The sequence below is a fragment of the Hibiscus syriacus genome, unplaced genomic scaffold (assembly GCF_006381635.1).
Source record: "Hibiscus syriacus cultivar Baekdansim isolate YM2019G1 unplaced genomic scaffold, ASM638163v2 tig00111841_pilon, whole genome shotgun sequence".
Taxonomy (NCBI): Eukaryota; Viridiplantae; Streptophyta; class Magnoliopsida; order Malvales; family Malvaceae; genus Hibiscus; species Hibiscus syriacus.
Genome location: NW_024063196.1, coordinates 1,933 through 23,714, shown reverse-complemented (window position 1 = coordinate 23,714; position 21,782 = coordinate 1,933). Strand labels below are relative to the sequence as shown.

Genomic DNA, 21,782 nt, shown 5'->3' with positions numbered 1-21,782 from the left:
TACTAAAATTTTAGGTTTTTTAAATTAAATTATTAGTAATATTAATATTTATATGTTGTTCTGTTAAAAAATATATAATATATAAGGCTTTCATGTACTTAAGGTTCATGTTTAAATTCAAGTTTGAGGTTCAATCGAACTAAGTTTGATAATATTTTGAGTTTATAATTTTTGAGCTCGAGTTAAGTTTCAATTTTTGATTTTGAGTCGAGCTTGAAAATTTTAAGCTCGTGAGCTTTTGATTCGAGTCGAGCTTCAATTTTTTTTCGAATTTGAGTTGAGCTTGACAATTTTAGACGCGTAAGTTTTCGAGTCGAGCCCAACACTACTTCAACCTGACTCATTTACTGCCCTAATTGTATTAACAATTTAGATATAATATGTAGAAAATAGAATGTGTGATTTGATATGATATAATTTTTATTAACACATTAAATTCGCGCTATAGTTGCATAACATACATAATTTGATCTGTGTGTTTTAAATATTCAAATTTAAGTTAACATTCAATTCTAAATTGATGAGTGGAAGAATTTGATTGAAACAATATTGATATTAATAATTAGAGGAGACTTAGGGATCAGACAAGTATGGAGTATATATTGTTGGATGACTTATGTCAACAGGGGAAGAGCAAAAAAGATGGTTCTACATTAATCTTCCTATGAACAAAACTAATGTTGCTCAATTTGTTGTGGCACCAAAAGAGTTGGTCTTTTGTCACTTTTGACATGTTCAAAACTCTTGCCACTAATTTCAAATCCACTTGACAGAAGAAATGAAGAACATTATCCGAGTTCGCCTCTTGATTCTTCCTCAATTTCCTCAGTATGCAATTCCCACTCCTTACAATGTCTTTAAGCTTCCTATCCTTCTGCACTTCCGACACGAAAACGAAGGATTACTCGCGACGGTATTCGAATCACAAACTCGAAATGTATGGATCAAACTAAAATAAGCACCACCTCCATCTTTTTAGTTACAGGACTAATTACCTTTTGCAGGCTGGTTTGAACCTCTGCTAGAAGTTCAACGTCGGCTGGTTCGAAAGGTTCTACTTGAGTCCCTTTCCTGGAATTCTTGATCACAACATTTGCATCTTTATCGGATCGAACGAACCGCCAGAATATTCGTATCGATTCTTCCATGATCTCGACTAGCATGTCACTCCTAATGGCATCATTATCATCATCGTAATCGTCCCTTCCTTTTCTTCTACCTTTCCTTTTATCCTTCATACTATCCTCTGCAATAGAGAACTCAGCTCAAAGGGATTTAAATTACCGTTACGATGAATATCTAGGACGGAGAGAGTTCATACCTCGAATAACCGGAACTTGAAGGAGATTGCGTAGGACGCATCGGTTCTTTACGTAGTTTTGCACCCTGGGGCCTTCAAAGGATTCGTTTTCGATGAATCTTTGCATCAAAACTTGAAACTGTTGAAACTCAGAAGCGACTTCATTGAATGTGCGTAGGCCATAACGATCGGTTTCCCATATTTCAATGGCTTTCTCGTATTGCCAATGAAGTATTTCCCAGGAAAGGCAAAGCTGTCCTACGTAGACCATCTCTAGATCACCGTTGAGCTCATTGATGAACTTGGCCGTGGGGTCAAAATCAGACTTTTTTCGCCCTCGGAGCCTCAGGTTTTGGTGCAGAAGAGAAGAGGATGATTTGTGGGGTGAAATCGATTCAAGTGGATCCTTCGACTGGAGAAAGCCTACATGAATTGTGACGGAAAATTAGCTTACTTGTACATGAAACTCCAATTACAATTTAATAATAACAAAGGTTAAAGTACATAAATGGTCCTCTCACTATAAAATGTTGCTTTGTTGAATCCCCTATTTATTAAAAGTTATAAAATGATCCCGATTATAAGATGTTACTTTATTGATTCCTTTAACTATTAAAATTTACAAAATAGTCAACCGACTATTAAAAGTTACAAAATAGTCACTCGACTATTCATATGTTACAAACTCGTCCTTTTCCGTTAAAAAATGACGACAATCTGAGCTGAATGTTAACCTGTTGACTGGGTTATGAAAAAAATATGATATCATAATCTCAAACGACTATCATATCCCAGTTAGCATGTTAACGTCTACCCTAGACGACCGATAATTTTTTAACAAAGTAGGACAAGTTTGGAACATATGAATAGTCAAGTGACCATTTTTTAACTTTTAATAGTTGAGGGACTCAACAAAGTAACACCTTATAATTAGATAATCATTTTATAACTTTTAATGGATCATTTGTGTGCTTTACCCTTAAAAATTAGAAATTAAACAGACCATACACGTAAATCATAACCCTCGAATGATTTGCCATTCATAACTTTGAAAAAAAAAATATTTATTTATATCAAACATTTGACCAATAATTAGCTTATTTATGGGTCGAAATATAATCTAAATTGTTTATTCTTTTTCTTCCACATCTTTTTTACTCAACAATCAACATAAGCTGATATAGGGTTGAGTTTATTGTTAATTTAGTATTATTTTTTTTTTTGAAATATACTTTTATTAACATTGATCTATATTCATAATTTTATTGCACAGTCGGTCGAAAATCCTCAACATCCAGGTATTATATTCTGGAGATGACATTATGCGTGATTTTGCTTATGTGGATTTCACCCTATTTCAACAAATAATATGAGAGTGTATTAGATCGTGAATTATTTATTTTGAAAGCATTATATCGTGAGTTTAGCCCCTCGATGGGGGAGGACACAATTCTAAACATTGACATTGTGTAGGTGTAGAGTGGTTATCTCGATTGTAGGAGGCTCGTTTAAGGGATTGATGATGGCGGGGACTGAATTGCAATTGGATCGTCCGGGAACTCTTCAAGTCACCTTTTTGTCCTACACGATCTCCGATCGCATCCTTTTTGTCCAAGCTGTCTTGTATGTGGCTTTTAAATTTTGAAGTGTCTTTACACCAAAAAGACTAGCTTTTAAAGAAGCCTTTCTTGTGGAGCATTAAAACCGGTGCAGATTTGGTTTTATTAATGTGAATTTGTTAGAAATGGAGACTTGGGTATAGCTTTCCTATAATAAACTCGGCTCTTTAATGAAATGGTGGAAACTAGCATCAAACATACTAGTTTGGCTCGACAGCACCAAAGACATACACGGTACTTTCAACCAACACAAATTGCAATCTCACCCTATTCTTTATATATTCTGTATTCACTTCGACCCAACTTTTCATTACACGTGTTTTTAAATCTATCTTATTTTAAACTTTATTCAATGTTTATTTTAATCTCGTTTCGGGATGAGTCGAGGACAATTATCATTCCTGAATAATTTTAAATTATCAAAATGATGTTGGCATCGACCATAAATTAATGTTTTAAGATTCTAATAAGATCAAGGATTACAAAATTAAGAGATAAGTATTTATTAGGGACAGCACTTCTTGTCCCTGATTCGGTGAAATTATTCTTTTAGACCCTAGGGTTGTAAAACTTTTAATTAAAGTGGTACAATTATCCTTCGGTCCCCCAGTTTGATAAAAATGTTATCTTGATTCTAGAATTTTAAAATTATACTACCTCTTAGAGATTTATAATTTAATCTCAGCCCTTACTAAAAATTTTCTTAACTGACTTTAGTAAAAATTCCTCATAGAGATTTACCAATTCAAAACTCATGGTCTTGGATATCTTAAAAAAATAGAATTCATCTAAGTGGTCTCAGTAAAAGAATTCAGTAAAAAAAAAAAGCAATATGAACTAGGACGTAAACCCTAAATAAGCATCGAATCAGAAAATGCTAAAATTGAATGAAAAGAGGAGAGAAAACTGACCTATTGCATACATCTTCTGGTAATTCAAGATATCAAATCTCCTCATTCTTTCTCTGTAACTCTTGTAAAACTTGTGAAGCTCACTCATTCTATCAGCATGTTGGAACTTTTCATCAATCTTCCATGGCTTCAAATCATCCATTATTTTCGGAGACTCTGATTCTTCCATTATCGTAGGCAAACCCGTTGCTCTAACCTTTTTCAGCTCCATTTTCAGCTGTTCTATCAGATGCTGATGTTCCCACAAATTCTCTAAATCATTTGAAATTGAATCCTCCATGTTTGCAGACCCAATCTCACCTTCCTGCTTGGAATCTTCATCATCAAAATCAACAGTTTCTTCTATTTGTTCTTCCTTCTCTGTCGTTTCTTCAACGATATCAGCTTCAGATTTCATGTTTTGTTCCGAGAGATCTTGTTTCGGAAACAACCCATCATTGACACAAAAGCTGGAATCCTTTGGATTCTCCATTACGAAGCTGAAATCAATCCCTGGATTGAACTCATACGTGTTTGTTGTGCTTATTGAAGGATCAGATTCCAGGCCAATAGCGTAATCATTCTCATCATCTCTAAACTTGTTGCTCAATTCTTCAAATGTCTGAGTTTGAAACTGAAACTTGAAAACAAACTTTGGTGACTCGGGCTTTTCTTCAAACATTTCTCCTTCTCCTTCTTCTTCTTCTTGACCCTTCAATTCAATAGCATCAGGCTTAGCTTCCTCTGTTTTCTCTTCAATTGGATTGGTTAATTGAGAAAGCTTAGTATATCTCTGAGTCCTGAAATCATTAAAGAACAAATAATAAAACAAAAAATGATTTTCATTATTTAAAACACAGTGAAAATCAGGTTTACCTGGAGAAAACTTCGCTTAAGAATTCAAACAGAGCAGAGATGAAGACCGAGAAAAATCCACAAAGAGTGAACATCATTTGAAAGAGAAATACATTAAAAGAACTCATCTTCAACGTATTAAAAATGGGCATTCACCATAAACTTCTTTTTGTATACACATCGATATAAACCATCAATCTGTTCTTGTCCTTTTTTCACGTTGAAGCAAAAGAAAACAGAGTAGTGCAAGTCCATAGTAGGGAACTCTGATTTTAACATCGAAAGATTTTGATTCAAAGTATACTTTCCACCTATAAAAAAAAAAGAAACCCAAAAAGCACGATGAAATAAACGATTCTTTTAATCAAAATTGAAATCTAACCTAATTAAGTGAGATTTAACGTGATGAGAATCCATGAAAATAACATATCAGCTACTAAGGAGTTAATTCCTCATTTGGGGTTAATCTGTGGTTGCTTAAAACCTTGGGCTTCTGTGGACCGTTATTATATGAGAGGTTTAGAGAAAGAAGAAGATCTTGATTTAGTTGAAAGGTCGGTTTTTGCCTTTGTATTTAGTGTGCAAAACTTGTGAGAGGGGAAGAAGAAAGAAAAATGGTCAAGCTCAGTCATTAGTCCCTATACTAAGTATAAATTGTGGATTTAGCTCATATACTCTAATTTAATATATTTTTAGTTATCATATTTTAATAATTTTTAAATTTGGATCCAAAAAATTTATATGGATAATGAGTAGATTTTAAGAACTTAAAATGATCAACTACTGACTAAAAATTAAATATAAAATTAACATATGAAACAAAACTTAATAATAAAATTTTACAAATAAATTTTATTTTTAAAGTTAAATTATTGTTAAAATTTAAAAAATATAGACACTAAATCCATAATTATATTATACGAAATAATAAAAGACTTTGACGATAGGAAGTAGGGTTAACTTGAGTGTTTACGCCTTTTTAATTATTTAATTAAAATTGCATTTAATGAAACTTTTTTTAGGGTTCAATTTGGGAGTTTAGGTTAGGAAGACAGTTAAGAATGAACAAAAAATTATATGCTGTAAACTTACAAAATTATATTAATTTTTTTAGGGAATGTAAAGTTATAAATTTTGACAGGGTGTGAATTATAATGTATATGTATAATTTTAAATATAAAAAAAATTATAATTTTTAAGATTGCGACTTTATCCCATTACCTCCTCGGTTCATCCTAAAGATTAGTTGTGAGAAAATTTGACCAAGTAAATGGGAAATCAAGGCTCGTTTTTTAACTATATTTTCCTGTTCTATCTTACTTTTTAGGGTTCAATCTGAAGTTTAGGTTAGGAAGATAATATTTATCAGCCTAGAATTGAATTTTATTGAATTTCCATCCGTCTTTAATGGTTTATTGATAAATATATTCCTAATACAAACAAGAGTTTTGAAAATGTTCTTACTACGGGTGTTCAATGTTCGATTTAACCGAATTAATCAATTGAATCGAATTAGTTCGGTTAATTCGGTCGGTCATCAAATTAATTTAGTCGGAGAACGGTTAATAATTTTTTTAGAATTCAGTTAACGGTTAATTCGGTTCGAAATCGAATTAATAGAATTAACCAAAATTATTAAATACTATATTATATACTAAATCCAGATTTTAAGCTAAACCCATAAAGAATTAAAACTCAATTATTTTAACTCAAATAAAAAATATTTCTATTATAATTAAATTAATCTAATTTTAAAACTATAAAAAATACTATAAAAAATCAGTTAATTTGGTTAACCAACTGAAATAATTTAACTTTGTTCGGTTCGATTAATATTTTCACAAAAAAAGTTCAATTCGGATAACGATTAAAAAATGTTCGGTTAATTCGGTTAATGTTAATTTGGTTCGGTTGGTGACTGAATTAACCATTTGAACACCCCCAATTTGTACCTATATATATATATATATATATCTCAGCGTAAAAAATTATATGTTTAGTAGTTAAAGTATTATTTTCCTTCTATTTTGATATTTAAATTTTTTTTTCAAAACTATGCCTAATATTTACTTTAAGTTTCATTTTGGTACACTGCCATTGAAAATTTAACATTGATATTGACACATCATCGTAAGGTAATGCCACATCACCATTGGAAAAAATATATACTACATTAGCAATTCTGTTAAAAATTTTAATGGTAGAGTACCAAATTGAAATCTAAACTACATGGTATGATTTTGAAAAAAATAAAGTTTGGATAGAAAAACATGAAACAAAAGTAGTAGTTTAGTACTAAATATGTAGTTTATCATATATATATACTTCCTCTATGATTAAAGGAATTATTGTTGTTCCTAGAAGCCACGGGTTCGACCACCAGTGACTGTAGTAGGATGATTGAGCGTTTATTGTCAAATGGTTGAGAGTATTTAAAACAAATATTATTCACAATCACCTTAGTTTATTAAGAAAATACTAATTAAACGCAAATGATACTGAATTAAATTTGCTTGTAAAATTAAATTTTTTTAATCCAATGGAAATAATATAAATTGATAATTAATAAAAAGCACAACTATTGCACCTATAAAGTAAGCCGTTGTACAATAATATACAAGAACTGCATGAATTTGCTAGATCAAACCTACATAAAGTTAAGATAAAATATCACATTCTTTCTACAAATGAAGAAACTCACATGATGACATGAATAGACATTTAATTCAGATGTTGTAGGTAAAAATACCATGCGATTTTATGTAAGATATGCAAATTTATAATAAATTATATTAAAAAATCAAAAGATATTATATATAAAAATTAAAGAAATATAAAAATAAATTATTAACATAAAAAAATTTAAAATTTTTAAAAATACAATTGTTCTCAAACATCTTTGGATCCATATCTTTGATCATTGGCTCAGTATTTTCTAAAATGAATATCAAATTCCCATTATGAGAGATTATTATTATTAGTTTATTCTATAATATTACTAGGAAAACCACCAAGAAATTAAAATAGTAAACAATATATAAAAAGACAAGGAAAATTATTTTTAATTTCTGCACTTTGAATCAAAAGAATGTTTTTAATCTATTATATAAAAATCATGTCGGACGAATTTGAGGTTATGTTCAAATGTAAATTGTGGGAAAACATCGGTTTCAGAAACATCGTGAATATACATGTAGATAATAATTTTATATTCAGGTAAATATTTTTATGAAATTATATATTAAAAATTAAAAGTATAAAATTTTAAATTTTAAAAAATTAATTAATAAAAATATTAAAATTATCTAACTTTTATATAAAAAAAATTAAACTTTTTAGAAAATGTAACCAAGCACCTAAACACTTAGCAATCGATCCTAATATCATTTTTATAATATTTTTTTTATTAACCTGAGGTAAGTGTCATAACCATTTTTTTTAAAACAATTTAATATTATTTTTAAAACGATTATGACTTTATTTTGAAAAATTGAATATTTTGAACGGATTTGAATAAAATTTAAAAGAGTCGCCATCGACCTTTGGGTTAGGTAGGTCGAATACCTAAAAACGTCTTTTAAAAACAATTTTAAGAAAAATAATTTTATAAGGCAAAAATTTGGTCTACGTTACCAAAGATTCATTTAAAACAGGTTCGGGAGTCGGTTACGTGTGGGGAAGGGTAAACACCCCACAACGCCCAAGATTGGTACTGTGTAGCTTACACATCGTCGTAAATGGTGGAAATTACAATTTGAATATGAAGTAAAAAATATGATCTATTTATTGAATATTTGTTACTATTAAATAATAGAAATACTTCACTTGGTAAGAAATCTCAAGATTTGCAATCCTCCAACGGGAAAGCTATCTCATCTATTTCTTATCTATAAAGTATATCCTACTTTGAATTACCACTAAATAATATCGTCATGAGTAGAAAATACAATATGCTTAATTATGTATCGTTAATAGTAACATAACAACCATTAATACAATAAAAATTATGAAAATAGAATAATAAATAAATTATGATTTATTTATTGAAAATAAAAATCCTTTTCTCGATAAGAAATCTCGAGATTTGCAATCCTCCGCCGGGAAAGCTACCTCGTCTATTTCTTACTTGTAAAGAATATTTTCTCTTTAAATTAAAAGATAATGACGAAAATTGACATAAAATACATCATATTATACTTTCCAAAAAATACATCACTCATATTAAGATTCAATGAAGAAATAATAATAAAGATTAAAATTTAAATATTAAACAATATGACCATCAAATAAATTAATCAAAAAATAAAAACAATGAAAATAATTTCTATAAGCTTGTAAAAGGAAGAATTTGCATTTTATTATTCTGTTTGAACGTCGTATCGGATTGTACCACTTCGATCAAGTGATACTTTCCACGCCCGTTCTATAAATATGTTTTCTTGAAAATAAAATCAAATATAATGAAAATAAAATGCAATTGGAAATATAAACATTTACATTAAATTGAATTAAACATTACTTACATAATACAAATAACCATAGAGTATGTAAAAATACATTCATACATAAATAACTAAAATAAAACTAAGTTAACATTACAAACCAAAATACAAACCAAATAAGCACATATGATAATTTCAGGGACCAAAATACAAATACAAAAATTTAAAGGGCTACAATCGAAGAAACAAGAGTTAAATAACTAAACTGAAAATACACAAAGACATGAAGGATAAAAGAAATATTTAAACCAAATGCCAAAACAGTGACTAAAACAGAAGATGCATAAATCTGAGGGCCAAATTCGAACTTTAATAAAAATGTAATAATAAACAGATAAGGACTAAAATATAATGAACGTAAAATAAATAGACATTAATCGAAATTTAACCCAAAATATGATAATAGTGATCAAAATAAAAGTTTCATAAATAAAGGGTATAATGTCTAAACTTTCTGAAATATTAACAATAACCAGTCCAGTGACCAAAATGAAGAAAAACATAAATTACATGTCCAAATTCGAAGATCATAAAACCTACATAATATATACTAGTGATGTAAACAAAACAAATAAAACTATAGGCTCGAAATAAGATTGCATGGACTTCCTTAGTGACCAGATTACACCCTTACAGAAGCTTGGGGGGACCTAAACTGTTGTTTAGCCATGAATGCTAAGGACACGCGTGCAAGATTACAGAGATAGAGGACCAAATGGGCTATTAGCCCTTAATCCCATCACTCAGCCTCACTCATGCTTCAAAACGACGCCGTTCGACGTCTGAAATATAACCCTTTTAAGGGTTATTCGGAAACCCTAAAATCATATACTCTCCCCCTCATTTCCTCAGCCGATCTCCCTCTCTCCTTCTCATAACAGAGAGCCGAAAAGGCTCTCAACACTTCTCCTTCTCAACCCCTTTCTCCAGCAAACAGAGAACCCAAAACTCCCCGGCCACCGTGGATCGGTGGCCATGGGGAGTAAACTCATCTCTCTCTCACCTAAAAACCTAAGCGACTCAAACCACAAAACCCACACCCCAACCCTAACCAACCTAGAAGAGGAGAAGGTTTTACCTTCAGATACGGGGCTAGCTGGGATCGGAGAAGGTCACAACGAGGTTCACGGTGGTGGTTCGAGGAGGAGGTAAAACTTTTTTTTTCTTTTTTTCTTCTGTTTTTTTTTTGTTTCGAAATTCTCTGTCTCCCGTTTTTTTTTTCTCTGTTCTTTTATCTTTGCTTCCTGATTTTGGTGAGATGATGATGATATCTAGGTAGAGCCTGGCTTTTTCTGATTGGTAGGATAGAAATCCCGAATATTAGGGATTTATTGGTATTTTAATTTGGAGTTTAGATTTTGTGAGATTTGAACTGTATGTGATATATTTTCTTGACTGGTTTTGCTGTAGATGACAATAGTGCAACAGTTGGGGTCAGACCGGAACAGTGATGGTGGCGGCGCTGAGGCAGAGAAGGGTCACACGGCGGCTGGAAGGGGATTAGGGTTTGAAACCCTAATATGTCTTAGGGTTTGAAACCCTAATCTACCAGGTTGGGTCCGGGTTAATTGGGCTTTGGTCTCTGGGCCAATTGTAATAGGCCTTAATTTGGCCTGCAAAAATACATGTAATTAATTAATAATAAAAAAAATAACGATATAATAATAATAATAATATAATAAAATAACGGAAAAAAAAACCCGGACAAAAAACGGGTGTCTACAGCTGCCCCTCTTTGCACCTTCTTGTGTTAACAAGAATAGGGCAAAGACGACAAGAGAAAAACACGTTTTTGTCTGGTCCTCCTCCTTTTTGTTTAAAAAAATAATTTTGTTGGTGGGGACGACACTGCTCGTACGCAATGAAGAGGTCTGGTCGTCTAAGGGTGACACAGCTCCTACGTGATGAGGAAATCTGGTCATCTTTAGGAAGGGTGATAACTGTTCCTACGTGATGAGGACGGCTGGTTATCCTAATGTTGACACGGCTCTTACGTGATGAAGAGATCTGGTCTGGGGATGACACGGTTCATACTGATGAAACTCTGGCCACTAAAGGTGATAACACGGTTCCTACGTGATGGACGGCTGGTTATCTATTGACACGGCTCATACGTGATGAAGAGATCTGGCCATCTAAAGGTGATAACACGGTTCCTACGTGATGAGGACGGCTGGTTATCTATGGTTGACACGGCCTACGTGATGAAGAGATCTGGCCATAAAGGTGATAACACGGTTCCTACGTGATGGACGGCTGGTTATCTATGGTTGACACGGCTCCTACGTGATGAGGAAGTCTGGTCAGTTGATGTTGATTGATTCATTGCTTCAATAAGTCTTGAAGATCCTGTAAAAATGGTTATATGCCATGATTTCATGTTATCAATATGCTAAGAATGATCTAAATGCATGTTTAAAGGGTTATGCTCAGTTCGTTCCTGGCATTGAGACTCTCATACTCTTTAATCGAAACATGCGATATTTACGCATTTATCCATGCCTGGTTACTTTCTTGACCTCTCATTAAATTCTTTGACTTGGTCCTTCTGATCTACCCCGAGAGAGTTTATCTTGCATCTTTGATTCTTTGGTCATTGATTGATTTTTCAGAGAAATTCATTCAGAATGGACTCTCCTTGTTACATGCCTTTAAATTGGGACTTCTTTGCTTGGGAAAAAATGATTATGTTGAAAACTGATTTCTTTGATTTAAACCCTCTTTTCCTCAATGATTTGTTAATGATTGATGGGAGCGTGCCTTTGCATGTGTTCTCTGATGAACACCTGTTTCAAATCCCCATAATCTGACACTTTTCAGAGTAAAGCATAGTAACTGATGTTGTTATTGATTAGTAATTTGGTGAATATGCGAGGACATTGAATCAAATTCAAAAATTTCACTGAAGATAGATAATGAGAAAGTACAATCTTTTGGGACAAGAAAGCAAGTATATACAAAGAAAAACAATGGACAAATATAGTGAATATCAAATGTTGAGTCCTTCTATTTCTTCACCCCAAATCTTTTCGAAAGTTGACATGTGTTTCGAAGATTCAGATCGTACAAAAGATGTGTGAGCATGAGAGTCTTTCCCTAAACCGTTAGGCTTCCGAGGGAATCCACCATTTCAATTTCTGATTATTCGAGCCGTCCATTACGGATTTTCAACTCGAATCCTCCTTTGGTTTCAAGATGCCCATTTTGGGTTTTCATTTTGAACCCTCATTTATTTATTTTTCTTCTTTTTTCATTTTTTTTTTTATTTTCCATCATTTTTTTTTTAAGTGTAATATCGCTTGACCGAATCTGAATTCACGGGATTAGGCAAATCTTCTCCATCCATTTCTGTTAACACCAAAGCTCCTCCTGAGAATGCCTTTTTTACAACATAGGGACCTTCCCAGTTCGGCATCCACTTCCCTCGAAAGTCTTTTTGCATAGGTAGGATCTTTTTAGTACCAAATCCCTTCACGAAATTCTCGAGGTCTGACTTTCTTGTCATATGCTCGTATCATCCTTTTCTGGTACATTTGGCCATGGCATATAGCTCTCAACCTTTTCTCCTCAATCAAATTTAATTGACAAACCTACTTTGTACCCAATCAGCCTCGTCCAGTTTCAACTCCATCAACACTCTCAAAGAAGGTATTTCCACCTCAACAGGTAAAACTGCTTCCATCCCATATACCAAGAGAATGGTGTTGCCCAGTAGATGTACGAACGGACGTGCGATAAGCCGCAACGCAAAAGGTAATTTTCATGCCAGTCCCTATATGTTTCAGTTGCTTTTGTGATGATCTTCTTGATGTTTTTATTCGCTGCCTACTGCCCCATTCATTTTGGGCGATAAGGAGCCGAATTGTGATGTTTGATCTTTAACTTTGTGCAAACTTCCTTCATTAAATCGTTGTTCAAATTCAATGCATTATCTGTGATGATCCTTTCAGGTGTTCCATATCTACAAATGATTTCTCTTTTTAGAAATCTGCACACTGCTCCTTTTGTGACATTAGCATAAGAGGCAGCTTCAACCCATTTGGTGAAGTAGTCTATAGCCACTAAGATAAAACGATGTCCATTTGAGGCCTTCGGTGAAATTGCCCCAATGACATCGATGCCACATTGAAACGGCCAAGGTGCGTTCATTACATGGAGTGGTGAAGGAGGAACATGTATTTGGTTATCATGAATCTGGCATTTATGACATCTTCGAGCAAATCTGATACAATCTCCTTCCATAGTGGCCAATAATACCCAAACCTCATGATTTTTCTAACCATTGTGAATCCATTAGCATGTGTTCCACAAACTCCTTCATGGACTTCCTCAAGTATTTTCTTGGCCTCGATCTCTATCCACACATCTCAAAAGCACCTGATCCTTGCCCTTTTATACAATATATCTCCATCAAGGACATACCACATTGCTAATCTTCTTAAGGTCCGTTATCATTCTCAGTTGCCTCCGCTGGGTATGCCCGATACCTCACATACTGGAGAATATCATAATACCATGGGAGATTATCATCCTCTTCTTCCTCTATGTTGCAACAATGAGCTGGCATTTCTCTTATACTCATCCGAATAGGCATCATTCGAGATTGATCATCGGCCTTAAACATAGCTGCCAACGTAGCCAAGGCATCTGCCATTTGATTTTCTTCACGAGGAAGATATGCAAAAGAAATTTCTTCAAACTCTTGATCAACTCCATCACTAAGTTCTTGTATTCTATCAACTTGGAATCTCGAGTCATCCATTCCCGCCCGAAGCTGATAAATAACTAGAGCAGAATCGCCGAATACTTTAGGCTTTTAACTTTGCGCTCAATTGCAGCTTGAATACCCAAGATACATGCTTCATACTCTGCCATATTGTTAGTGCTTCAAAGGCGAGCCTACTAGTACAAGGATAATGATCCTCAGGTGAAACTAGTATTGCCCCAATTCCATGTCCCACAGCATTAGAAGCGCCATCGAAGTTCATTTTCCATGTTTCATTTTTCGGAGTATCCTCTTCAGTAACAAATATACTCATCAAGTCCTCGTTCGGAAAATCAAATTTTACTGGCTCATAGTCTAATGCTCTGCTTGCCAGGAAATCTGCAATAGCACTTCCTTTAACTGATTTCTGGTTCATGTAGACTATATCAAATTCGGACAACAACATTTGCCATCTCGCCATCCTCCAGTTAGAGCCGTTGATTCCATCAGGTACTTTAACGGATCCAGTCTTGATATCAACCAGGTAGTATGATACAACAAATATTGTCTCAGCCTCTTAGTAGTCCATACTAAAGCACAACAGCTTTTCGATAGAGGAATATCGAGTCTCACAGTCAGTAAATTTCTTACTGAGATAGTAAATAGCTCGCTCTCTTCTTCCAGTTTCGTCATGTTGGGCCAACACACATCCCATTGACTTCTCAAAGACAGTCAAATAAAATCAATGGTTTGTTTGGGATTGGTGGCATCAAGACAGGAGCGTAATTAAGTAACTCTTAATTCTATCGAAGCATTCTTGGCAACTATCATCCCATTCTCCTGGGTTTTGCTTTCTCAGTAATCGGAATATTGGATCACATTTCTCGGTCAACTGAGAGATGAATCTGGCAATATAATTTAACCTTCCCAGAAAACCTCGTACTTCCTTTTGCGTTCTAGGGGGAGGTAATTCCAGAATTGCTTTGACTTTATCAGGATCTTTCTATCCCATTCCTGACTACAAATCCAATAACTTCCCTGAAGTAGCTCCAAATGTGCACTTGGTTGGGTTAAGCTTGAGTGGTATTTCTTAATCTTAAAAATAGTTTCCTTAAGACTTTTACATGTTCTTCTCCAGTTTGTGATTTGGCAATCATCATCATACACTTCTATATCCCTGTGCATCATATCGTGGAACAACGTAACCATGGCTCTTTGATATGTTGCCCCGGCGTTCTTAAGTCCAAAGGGCATCACCTTGTAGCAAAACGTACCCCACATTGTCACAAAAGTTGTCTTTTCCATGTCTTCTGGGTCCATCTTAATTTGATTGTAACCTGAGAAACCATCCATGAAGAGGAAAAGAGCATGACCAGCCGTATTGTCAACCAAAGTATCGATATGTGGGAGTGGAAAATTATCTTTGGGGCTCGCTCGATTGAGATCTCGGTAGTCAACACACATCCGAACTTTGCCATCTTTCTTTGGAACTGGCACTATGTTTGCTACCCATTCAGGGTACTTGGCCACTTGTAAAAATCCAGCATCGAATTGTTTCTTCACTTCTTCCTTGATTTTTAATAGCATATCTGGTCTCATTTTCGAAGTTTTTGCTGAACAGGCTTGCATTCCGGTTTATTGGTAGCTTGTGCATCACAATGTCAGTTTCCAACCCCGGCATATCTTGATAAGACCAAGCAAACACATCCCTATATTCCCGAAGAAGGCTTATAAGACCATCTTTTATTTTGGTGAGAGTGAAGTGCCAATTTTAACTTCCTTTATATCCTCTTCTGTTCCCAAATTTATTGTTTCAGTTGTCTCTTTGTAGGGCAATATTTGTCTGTCTTCTTGCTCCATCATTCTAACAAGCTCAGAGTTTAACTCACATTCCTCTTCTTTATAACCCTCAGATTCTTCGAGACACATGTCATTTTCAAAATCAATTTGTGGTTCAAAACATTACTCGAACAGTTGATATCTGAAGACCTGCGAATCAAAAGGAGTATTTGGCTGTGGACAAAAATTTTATCTAATATTTATCAAGAGAAAATTATCAATAAAGAATAAAGAATACTCAAGAGTGAATAAAATACTTGCTAAGATTAGAATGAAAGAGAACACTGTTTCATTAAAGCAATGACAAATAACAATTTGTCCTTTTACAAAAGCCCTATTATATTTGGGTCAAAAGGAGACAGATTTGTTATTATGCATTACTTTGAAAAGTGCTTATAGAACACAGGGAGTTCTTCAACAGTGTAATTGTTCAAAACATAGCCAGGAGGACACGGACGGATTGATGCCAAGGAACACTCTCCAGTAGACTCTTCTGTGATAACGTTGATGCTCAGGCTACCCAATAATCTTCAACAATTTCTGTATCTTCAATATCCCCTGATGTTTCAGCGTGTCAATCATAAATCCTCCAGACACAAAAGATTTGGAGAGTGGTGGAATGACCATGAGTCCCCAAACAAGGTCTTCTCCCTTTACTCTTGCCTTCCTTCTTTCTTTAAGCTTTTGTGCATCCTTGACTTTATCATGGTACGTTGGTTTGTATCCGAGACCAAAATAATTTCTTTTAGGAACTGGAGCCGATCCTTCCGTGATTCCTTGCAATTTCTTTCCCAAGCCTTTCCCTACCTTTTCTCCTCTAGCTAAGGTCTCCTTAATTGCATCTTTGTATTTTTGAAAGATGAGGAATGGGAATTCTTTTGCCTTCAGAAATAAAAGTAGCATTAACAAATTCCAAGGACTGGAATGAGGACTCTAGTGCATTTTCATCTACCCCTACATATGGTGCATCTGTAGTGATAGAGGCAATGATATCTTCTTCCGCTTTGATGGTCACCAGAGTCCCATCAACAATGAATCGGAGCTTTTGGTGAAGGGAGGAAGGAACTGCCCCAGCCATGTGAATCCAGGGTCTCCCTAGCAAGCAACTATAACTCGGATGAATATCCATGACAACAAAATCTACTTCAAATGTTGTAGGGCCAATTCTGAGAGGGATAATCATCTTCCCCATTATCTTGCGTTCCGTCCCATCAAATGCCCTTACAGCATTGCTACAAACCCTATTTGTGATACATCCACAGGAAGTCTATTTAGAGTGGCGAATGGCATAACATTCAAGGCCCGTTGTCAATTAATACACCTGAGACGATAACTCCTTGCAATGAGCCGTAATGTGTAAAGCCTTGCCCCTGCCTTTTCCTTCTTCAGGTATTTCGTCATCATAAAAATAAATAAAAATTATCTGCATTAATATGATTTACCATCCTGTCCACCGTTCCACTGGTATCCTCCTACAAAGTTTCATTCAGCACTTTGATCAGAGTATTTCGATGTACTTCCGAATGCAACAGTAGAGATAACATTGAAATCCGCGCTGGGGTCTTATGAAGCTGTTCCACAATATTATACTCGCTGTGTTTCAGAAACTTTAAAAATTCCTGAGCCTCCTCAATCTTAACAGGCTCATTCAATTTATCCTCAGGATCTTTAATAACCATCTCTTGCTTATCAGCCTTTCCAGGAGCATAGCATCTTCCACTCCTGGTGAAAAATCCAACTTCAGCAACCTCTTCCTTCTTACTCTCAGGAGTATTAATTTGGCATGTATAGTCCCAGGGAACACTCTGTTACTATAGGCAAAAGGCGCAGGGGTTTTGATCACCACCTAGATGTATACTTCCACTGCTGGCCTCGTAATTTGGCTTCGATATGACCAGGACAGGCTTTTTAAATTCTTTTCGGCTTCCCTTGAATTTTCTTCAGAAGCGCAGATATCTTTCATTCTCACTCATTCTTTCTTCATAGAACTGCAACTCCTGCTTGTTCATTAATTCTTGGACTATTGCCTGAATTCTTGACAGTCCTGAATCTGATGACCATTTTCACCATGGTATTCACAAAAGTTCTCTGTTTTTTCCATTGAGCATCATTTCTAGGGCTCAACAACCCTCTCCTTTATTTGAGCATATACCCACTTCAGTGGTGTTTTTATTTCTTCAATTCCCTTTTAACTCTCTGATTTTCCTCAATACGTTTACTCCCTGATTCTGATGATTGGAAGCGGGTTTGCAGCAACACATGGTGCTTCAGAATCATTAAAGGACACCACCTTTCTCTTGATCAGATCTTCCACCACTCTTTTAAAAGTGAGACACTTTTCAATGTTATGTCCTCTGAGATTTGCATGATATTCGCATCTCATTTTCGTTGAACCATTTTGGATAAGGTGGTTTAATTGGATCAATGAATTTTGGTGACACTACGTGAGCTTGGACTAATCCATGGAAGAGCTCACTGTAAGTCATTGGTATGGGAGTGAATGTCATCCTTTCATTGTTATGCTTAGCTCTCCTTGAGATGAAGAAGAGTTTCCCATCTTCGGCTTACTCACAGAGAAATTTACATTATTCACCTCTCCTTCTTTCCTTTTCACATAGGGTTCTTTGCAGGAGTTTGGCTACTGACAATCTGCCCCTTCTTTAATGCTCTCTCGATCATCTCTCCGCACATCACGATATCAGAGAAGCTCTTAGTTGCCACTCCTAACATATGATCATATAAGGAGATTTTAACGTATCTATAAACATGGTTATAAACTCCCTCTCAATAAGTGGTGGGTGCACTTGAGCAGCAATATCCCTCCAGCGCTGAGCGTATTGTCGGAAGGTCTCATTATGCTTCATCTCCATATTTTGGAGAGTAACACGATCAGGCATCATATCGGTAACGTGTTGATATTGTTCTTTAAACGCATTGGCCAAATCCTTCCAAGACCCTATTTTAGCTCGGGTTAATTGGTTATACCATCTGACAGCTGACCCCGTCAAGCTGGCCTGAAAACAGTGAATTAATAGCCCATCATCCTTCACGAATCCTGTCATTCTTCGACAAAACATGGTCAAGTGAGCAACAGGACAAGTTTTTCCATCATACTTTTCAAATTCCGGCATTTTGAACTTTGGTGGTAATACTAGGTCTGGCACAAGACTCAATTCCTCTGCATTCATTCCGTCTTGAGAACCCTGCTTTCCCATTTCTTTAAAAACCCTTTGCACCAGTCCTTTAAATGCTCCGGTACTTCCGTTTTAGGTTTCTCCATTTCCTCAGGATCTACATCAATATACTCATAAGGACTGTTTTGAGGTTAGTCGTGGCCATTTGAACCTTTACAGCTGAAGACCCTGCAGGATGTTCCACTAGCTTTTCAGGTGAGATAACTAGTCTCGGGTAGACTCCTGCCTAGAAAACTTCAACAGGGCAGCGCTTGGTTCTTTAACTTTTCAGTACGTAACCCAGACATCTTGGTCTCATCTCATTCATCATATTAGCCTGCTTTGCAGGATTTGATCTATAATTGACTTTTGTGACTGATCCATCTTTGCCTGCCATTCTTGTTGTATTCTTAGTAATCTTCTTGCATTTCTTTCTTTAATTGATCAAGCTTGGCCTCCATGGCTCTATTCGCGTGTGATAAGGATTGGAGTTCTTACTTGCCAGAATCGTCTTCACATAACCCTTCGGAAATTAATTTTATTGTTCTTTTAAATTCGAATGCATATTATTGGTAATGTGCTATAAATGATACATTTTATTGGTGATGCATTATAAATGATGAATATTCTTATGCATAATGAATGATGCAAGTATGAAATGCAAATAAAAGGCGTTGACCCAAGAGTAACCATTCGGAAATACTTTCATTGGATAAAAAGTTTCACTCATTACAAAGGAGTTATTACATATAAGGCTAGCCCTCAGACTCAGCTCTACAATTTCGTTCATAATGGCGATGATCTCCCTTGTATATTCAGAAACCGGATTTGTGCGCAGTTGGATGATCTCCGCTCTATTGGCTAATTCGTTCATGTACCGAGCCACTTCACCCATTTGAGCAATAGCTTCCCCCATCATGCGCTCGCGCTCTTCTACAAGGATCGATAGCTCGTATGTATTTCCCATCCCTTATTGATGCGTTTGATTTCTTTTTCTAGACTGGTAATATGAATTCGGCATTTCTGGAGTTCACCTTTCAATTCTCTGATTTCCTTCTGGAAGGATTTGTTTTCTTCGAGAGCAACTCTTAGGTCCACTGAAGCGGGAGGAACTTGCACTTGCAGAAGGGATTGCTCGAGGCTCGATACATGACTTTTGAGCTCATCATTCATAGCTCGAGATTGGTTCATCTCATGTTCGAATCTCATCTGTAATTCCCATTTCTCCCGTGAGCTCATCTACTTGCTGATTTTTGTCGAGAATCTCTGCATCCACGATCCAATCTCTGCCTGCTTTCTATCGAGGAATCGATTCCACCCCCGTCTCTCAGACCACATCTCTTCTTTCTTTTGCTTTCTTTCTTCTTCGAGCTCTAAAATTCTTCGATCTTTGTCTCAAAGTCCTCAATTATACTGTTCATCTCAGTTTTTAACCCTTGGACTTGATTCTTTTCTTCTTCTAATTCTTTCAGCTGATTCTTTTTCTTCTTGGAGTTTTTGAGCTCTACGAGCCTCAGCTTTATACTGCTTGATCAATTCCTTTTTATCGGCCTCTAGCTCGCATACTTTGCTTTTCCAGCTTCTATCTTCTTGATCTGACACTTGTTCTCAATTTCCAGACTTTTGATTCGCCGTCTTGCAGCCGCTAATTCTCTGGATCCAAGTTTCTTTTCACTTGCTGCACCCTTTGATAATCTTTTTTTAAGTCTTCTAAATCGGCTTCCACCTCCTCTTTCCGTTCTCTCATCATTATAAACTGTCTGGCATGAAATTCAGCCTCGATAGTCAACATGAAGTTTTCTCTCTCCATCTCTTCTATTTTCTTGGAATCTTTAGCCTTTTCCATTTCAAACTCAATTCTTTGGATTTCCATTCGAAGGGATATTTCTGATTTGTTCTTCTATCGACCTGATCCCTCTCCAGATGTTAAAGGTATTTTATCATTTACCCTCCTAATTCTCCAGGCTTCATAATCAGGCGTCAAGATAACATCCGCTCCAATTACTTTAGTCCTAAAAGTCATCCTCCAGGAATCAGCCACATCTTTGATTTTCTTTCTATAATTGCCTTTTATAATCAAATTCAGCACCAGTCAACCCATGAGTCACGGGAACAAACTGTCGGGCACCGTACTGTCTCAATATCAACAAAGGAGCGTATCCCACTCCTCCCCACAGTCCCAGTAATATAATCCAGTCCAAATCTCCACACTTGAACAAGATTTGTGTATGCATCAGCCACGGGGTTCGCCATGCTATGTTCTGACTCTGTAGATTCCGAAGAAATCAATCCATTGATCTTTCTGAGATACTTCAGGCCATTCCTTCGTGAGGTACTCAGCAACAGGAGAATAATCTTTCAAAAAAACGGTTATAGTTGACTTTTTCTTCCTTCCAGAAATGGCTTCTGATCCACAGTAAGCAATTGAGCACAGCCCATAAAACGACCTCCCCCCAACCTTCTACATATATTCAAAGATCGAAAGTTTCAGCAAGAATTGCATGGATGGATTCACCTCTTCCTAACTTCTCAACCAAATCGACTACTGCTAGCTCGATCATCCCAAACATTTTGGAAAGATTACCAAACCATATATACCCAAAGCAAATACATCTCTACGCACGTTTTCATCTACATGTGCTTCAGCTATCTTTTGTAAGTGAGACCACGGCACTCCCTCACTTTCTCCCTTGCGTTGCAAGCGATCATTACCCATTTGTCGCTTGTGCCCGAATCTTTGCAAGCTTTGACTTAAAGAAGGCCCTTTTATCGACCGGGAGTAAACTTTGTCCACTTTAACGCTTGTCAAATTCAACAGAAATTGGTATTCCTCGAGGGTTGGAGTCATGTCCTCTCGGTTGAATGTGAAACAACTATAGGCCGGATTCCAAAACTGTAT

The 21,782-nt window shown here is 35.5% G+C and overlaps 1 protein-coding gene across 2 annotated transcripts; it reads right to left on the bottom strand.

Moving 5' to 3' along the window:
- Positions 1-591: 591 nt before the first annotated feature.
- Positions 592-5,287, bottom strand: LOC120172027. Of its 2 annotated transcripts, none has more exons than XM_039179603.1 (5): positions 4,686-5,287; positions 3,831-4,609; positions 1,322-1,723; positions 996-1,246; positions 592-874 (listed from the first exon to the last, which is right to left on the bottom strand). In XM_039179603.1, the coding sequence occupies exons 1-5, from the start codon at positions 4,814-4,816 to the stop codon at positions 620-622; spliced, it is 1,818 nt and encodes a 605-aa protein (XP_039035534.1). In that variant the 5' UTR covers positions 4,817-5,287; the 3' UTR covers positions 592-619. The 2 variants fall into 2 exon arrangements, with proteins under 2 accessions (XP_039035534.1, XP_039035535.1); XM_039179604.1 differs by having other exon boundaries at positions 3,831-4,591.
- Positions 5,288-21,782: the final 16,495 nt, after the last annotated feature.

Bases quoted from the DNA above. Each gene is read 5' to 3' on its own strand.
- LOC120172027 (XM_039179603.1), bottom strand. From the start codon at position 4,816: ATGCCCATTTTTAATACGTTGAAGATGAGTTCTTTTAATGTATTTCTC. The intron at 1,247-1,321 runs GTATGAACTCTC...TCTCTATTGCAG, and splicing joins TCAAGTTCCGGTTATTCGAG to AGGATAGTATGAAGGATAAA. The intron at 875-995 runs GTAATTAGTCCT...TCGGAAGTGCAG, and splicing joins TTCAAACCAGCCTGCAAAAG to AAGGATAGGAAGCTTAAAGA.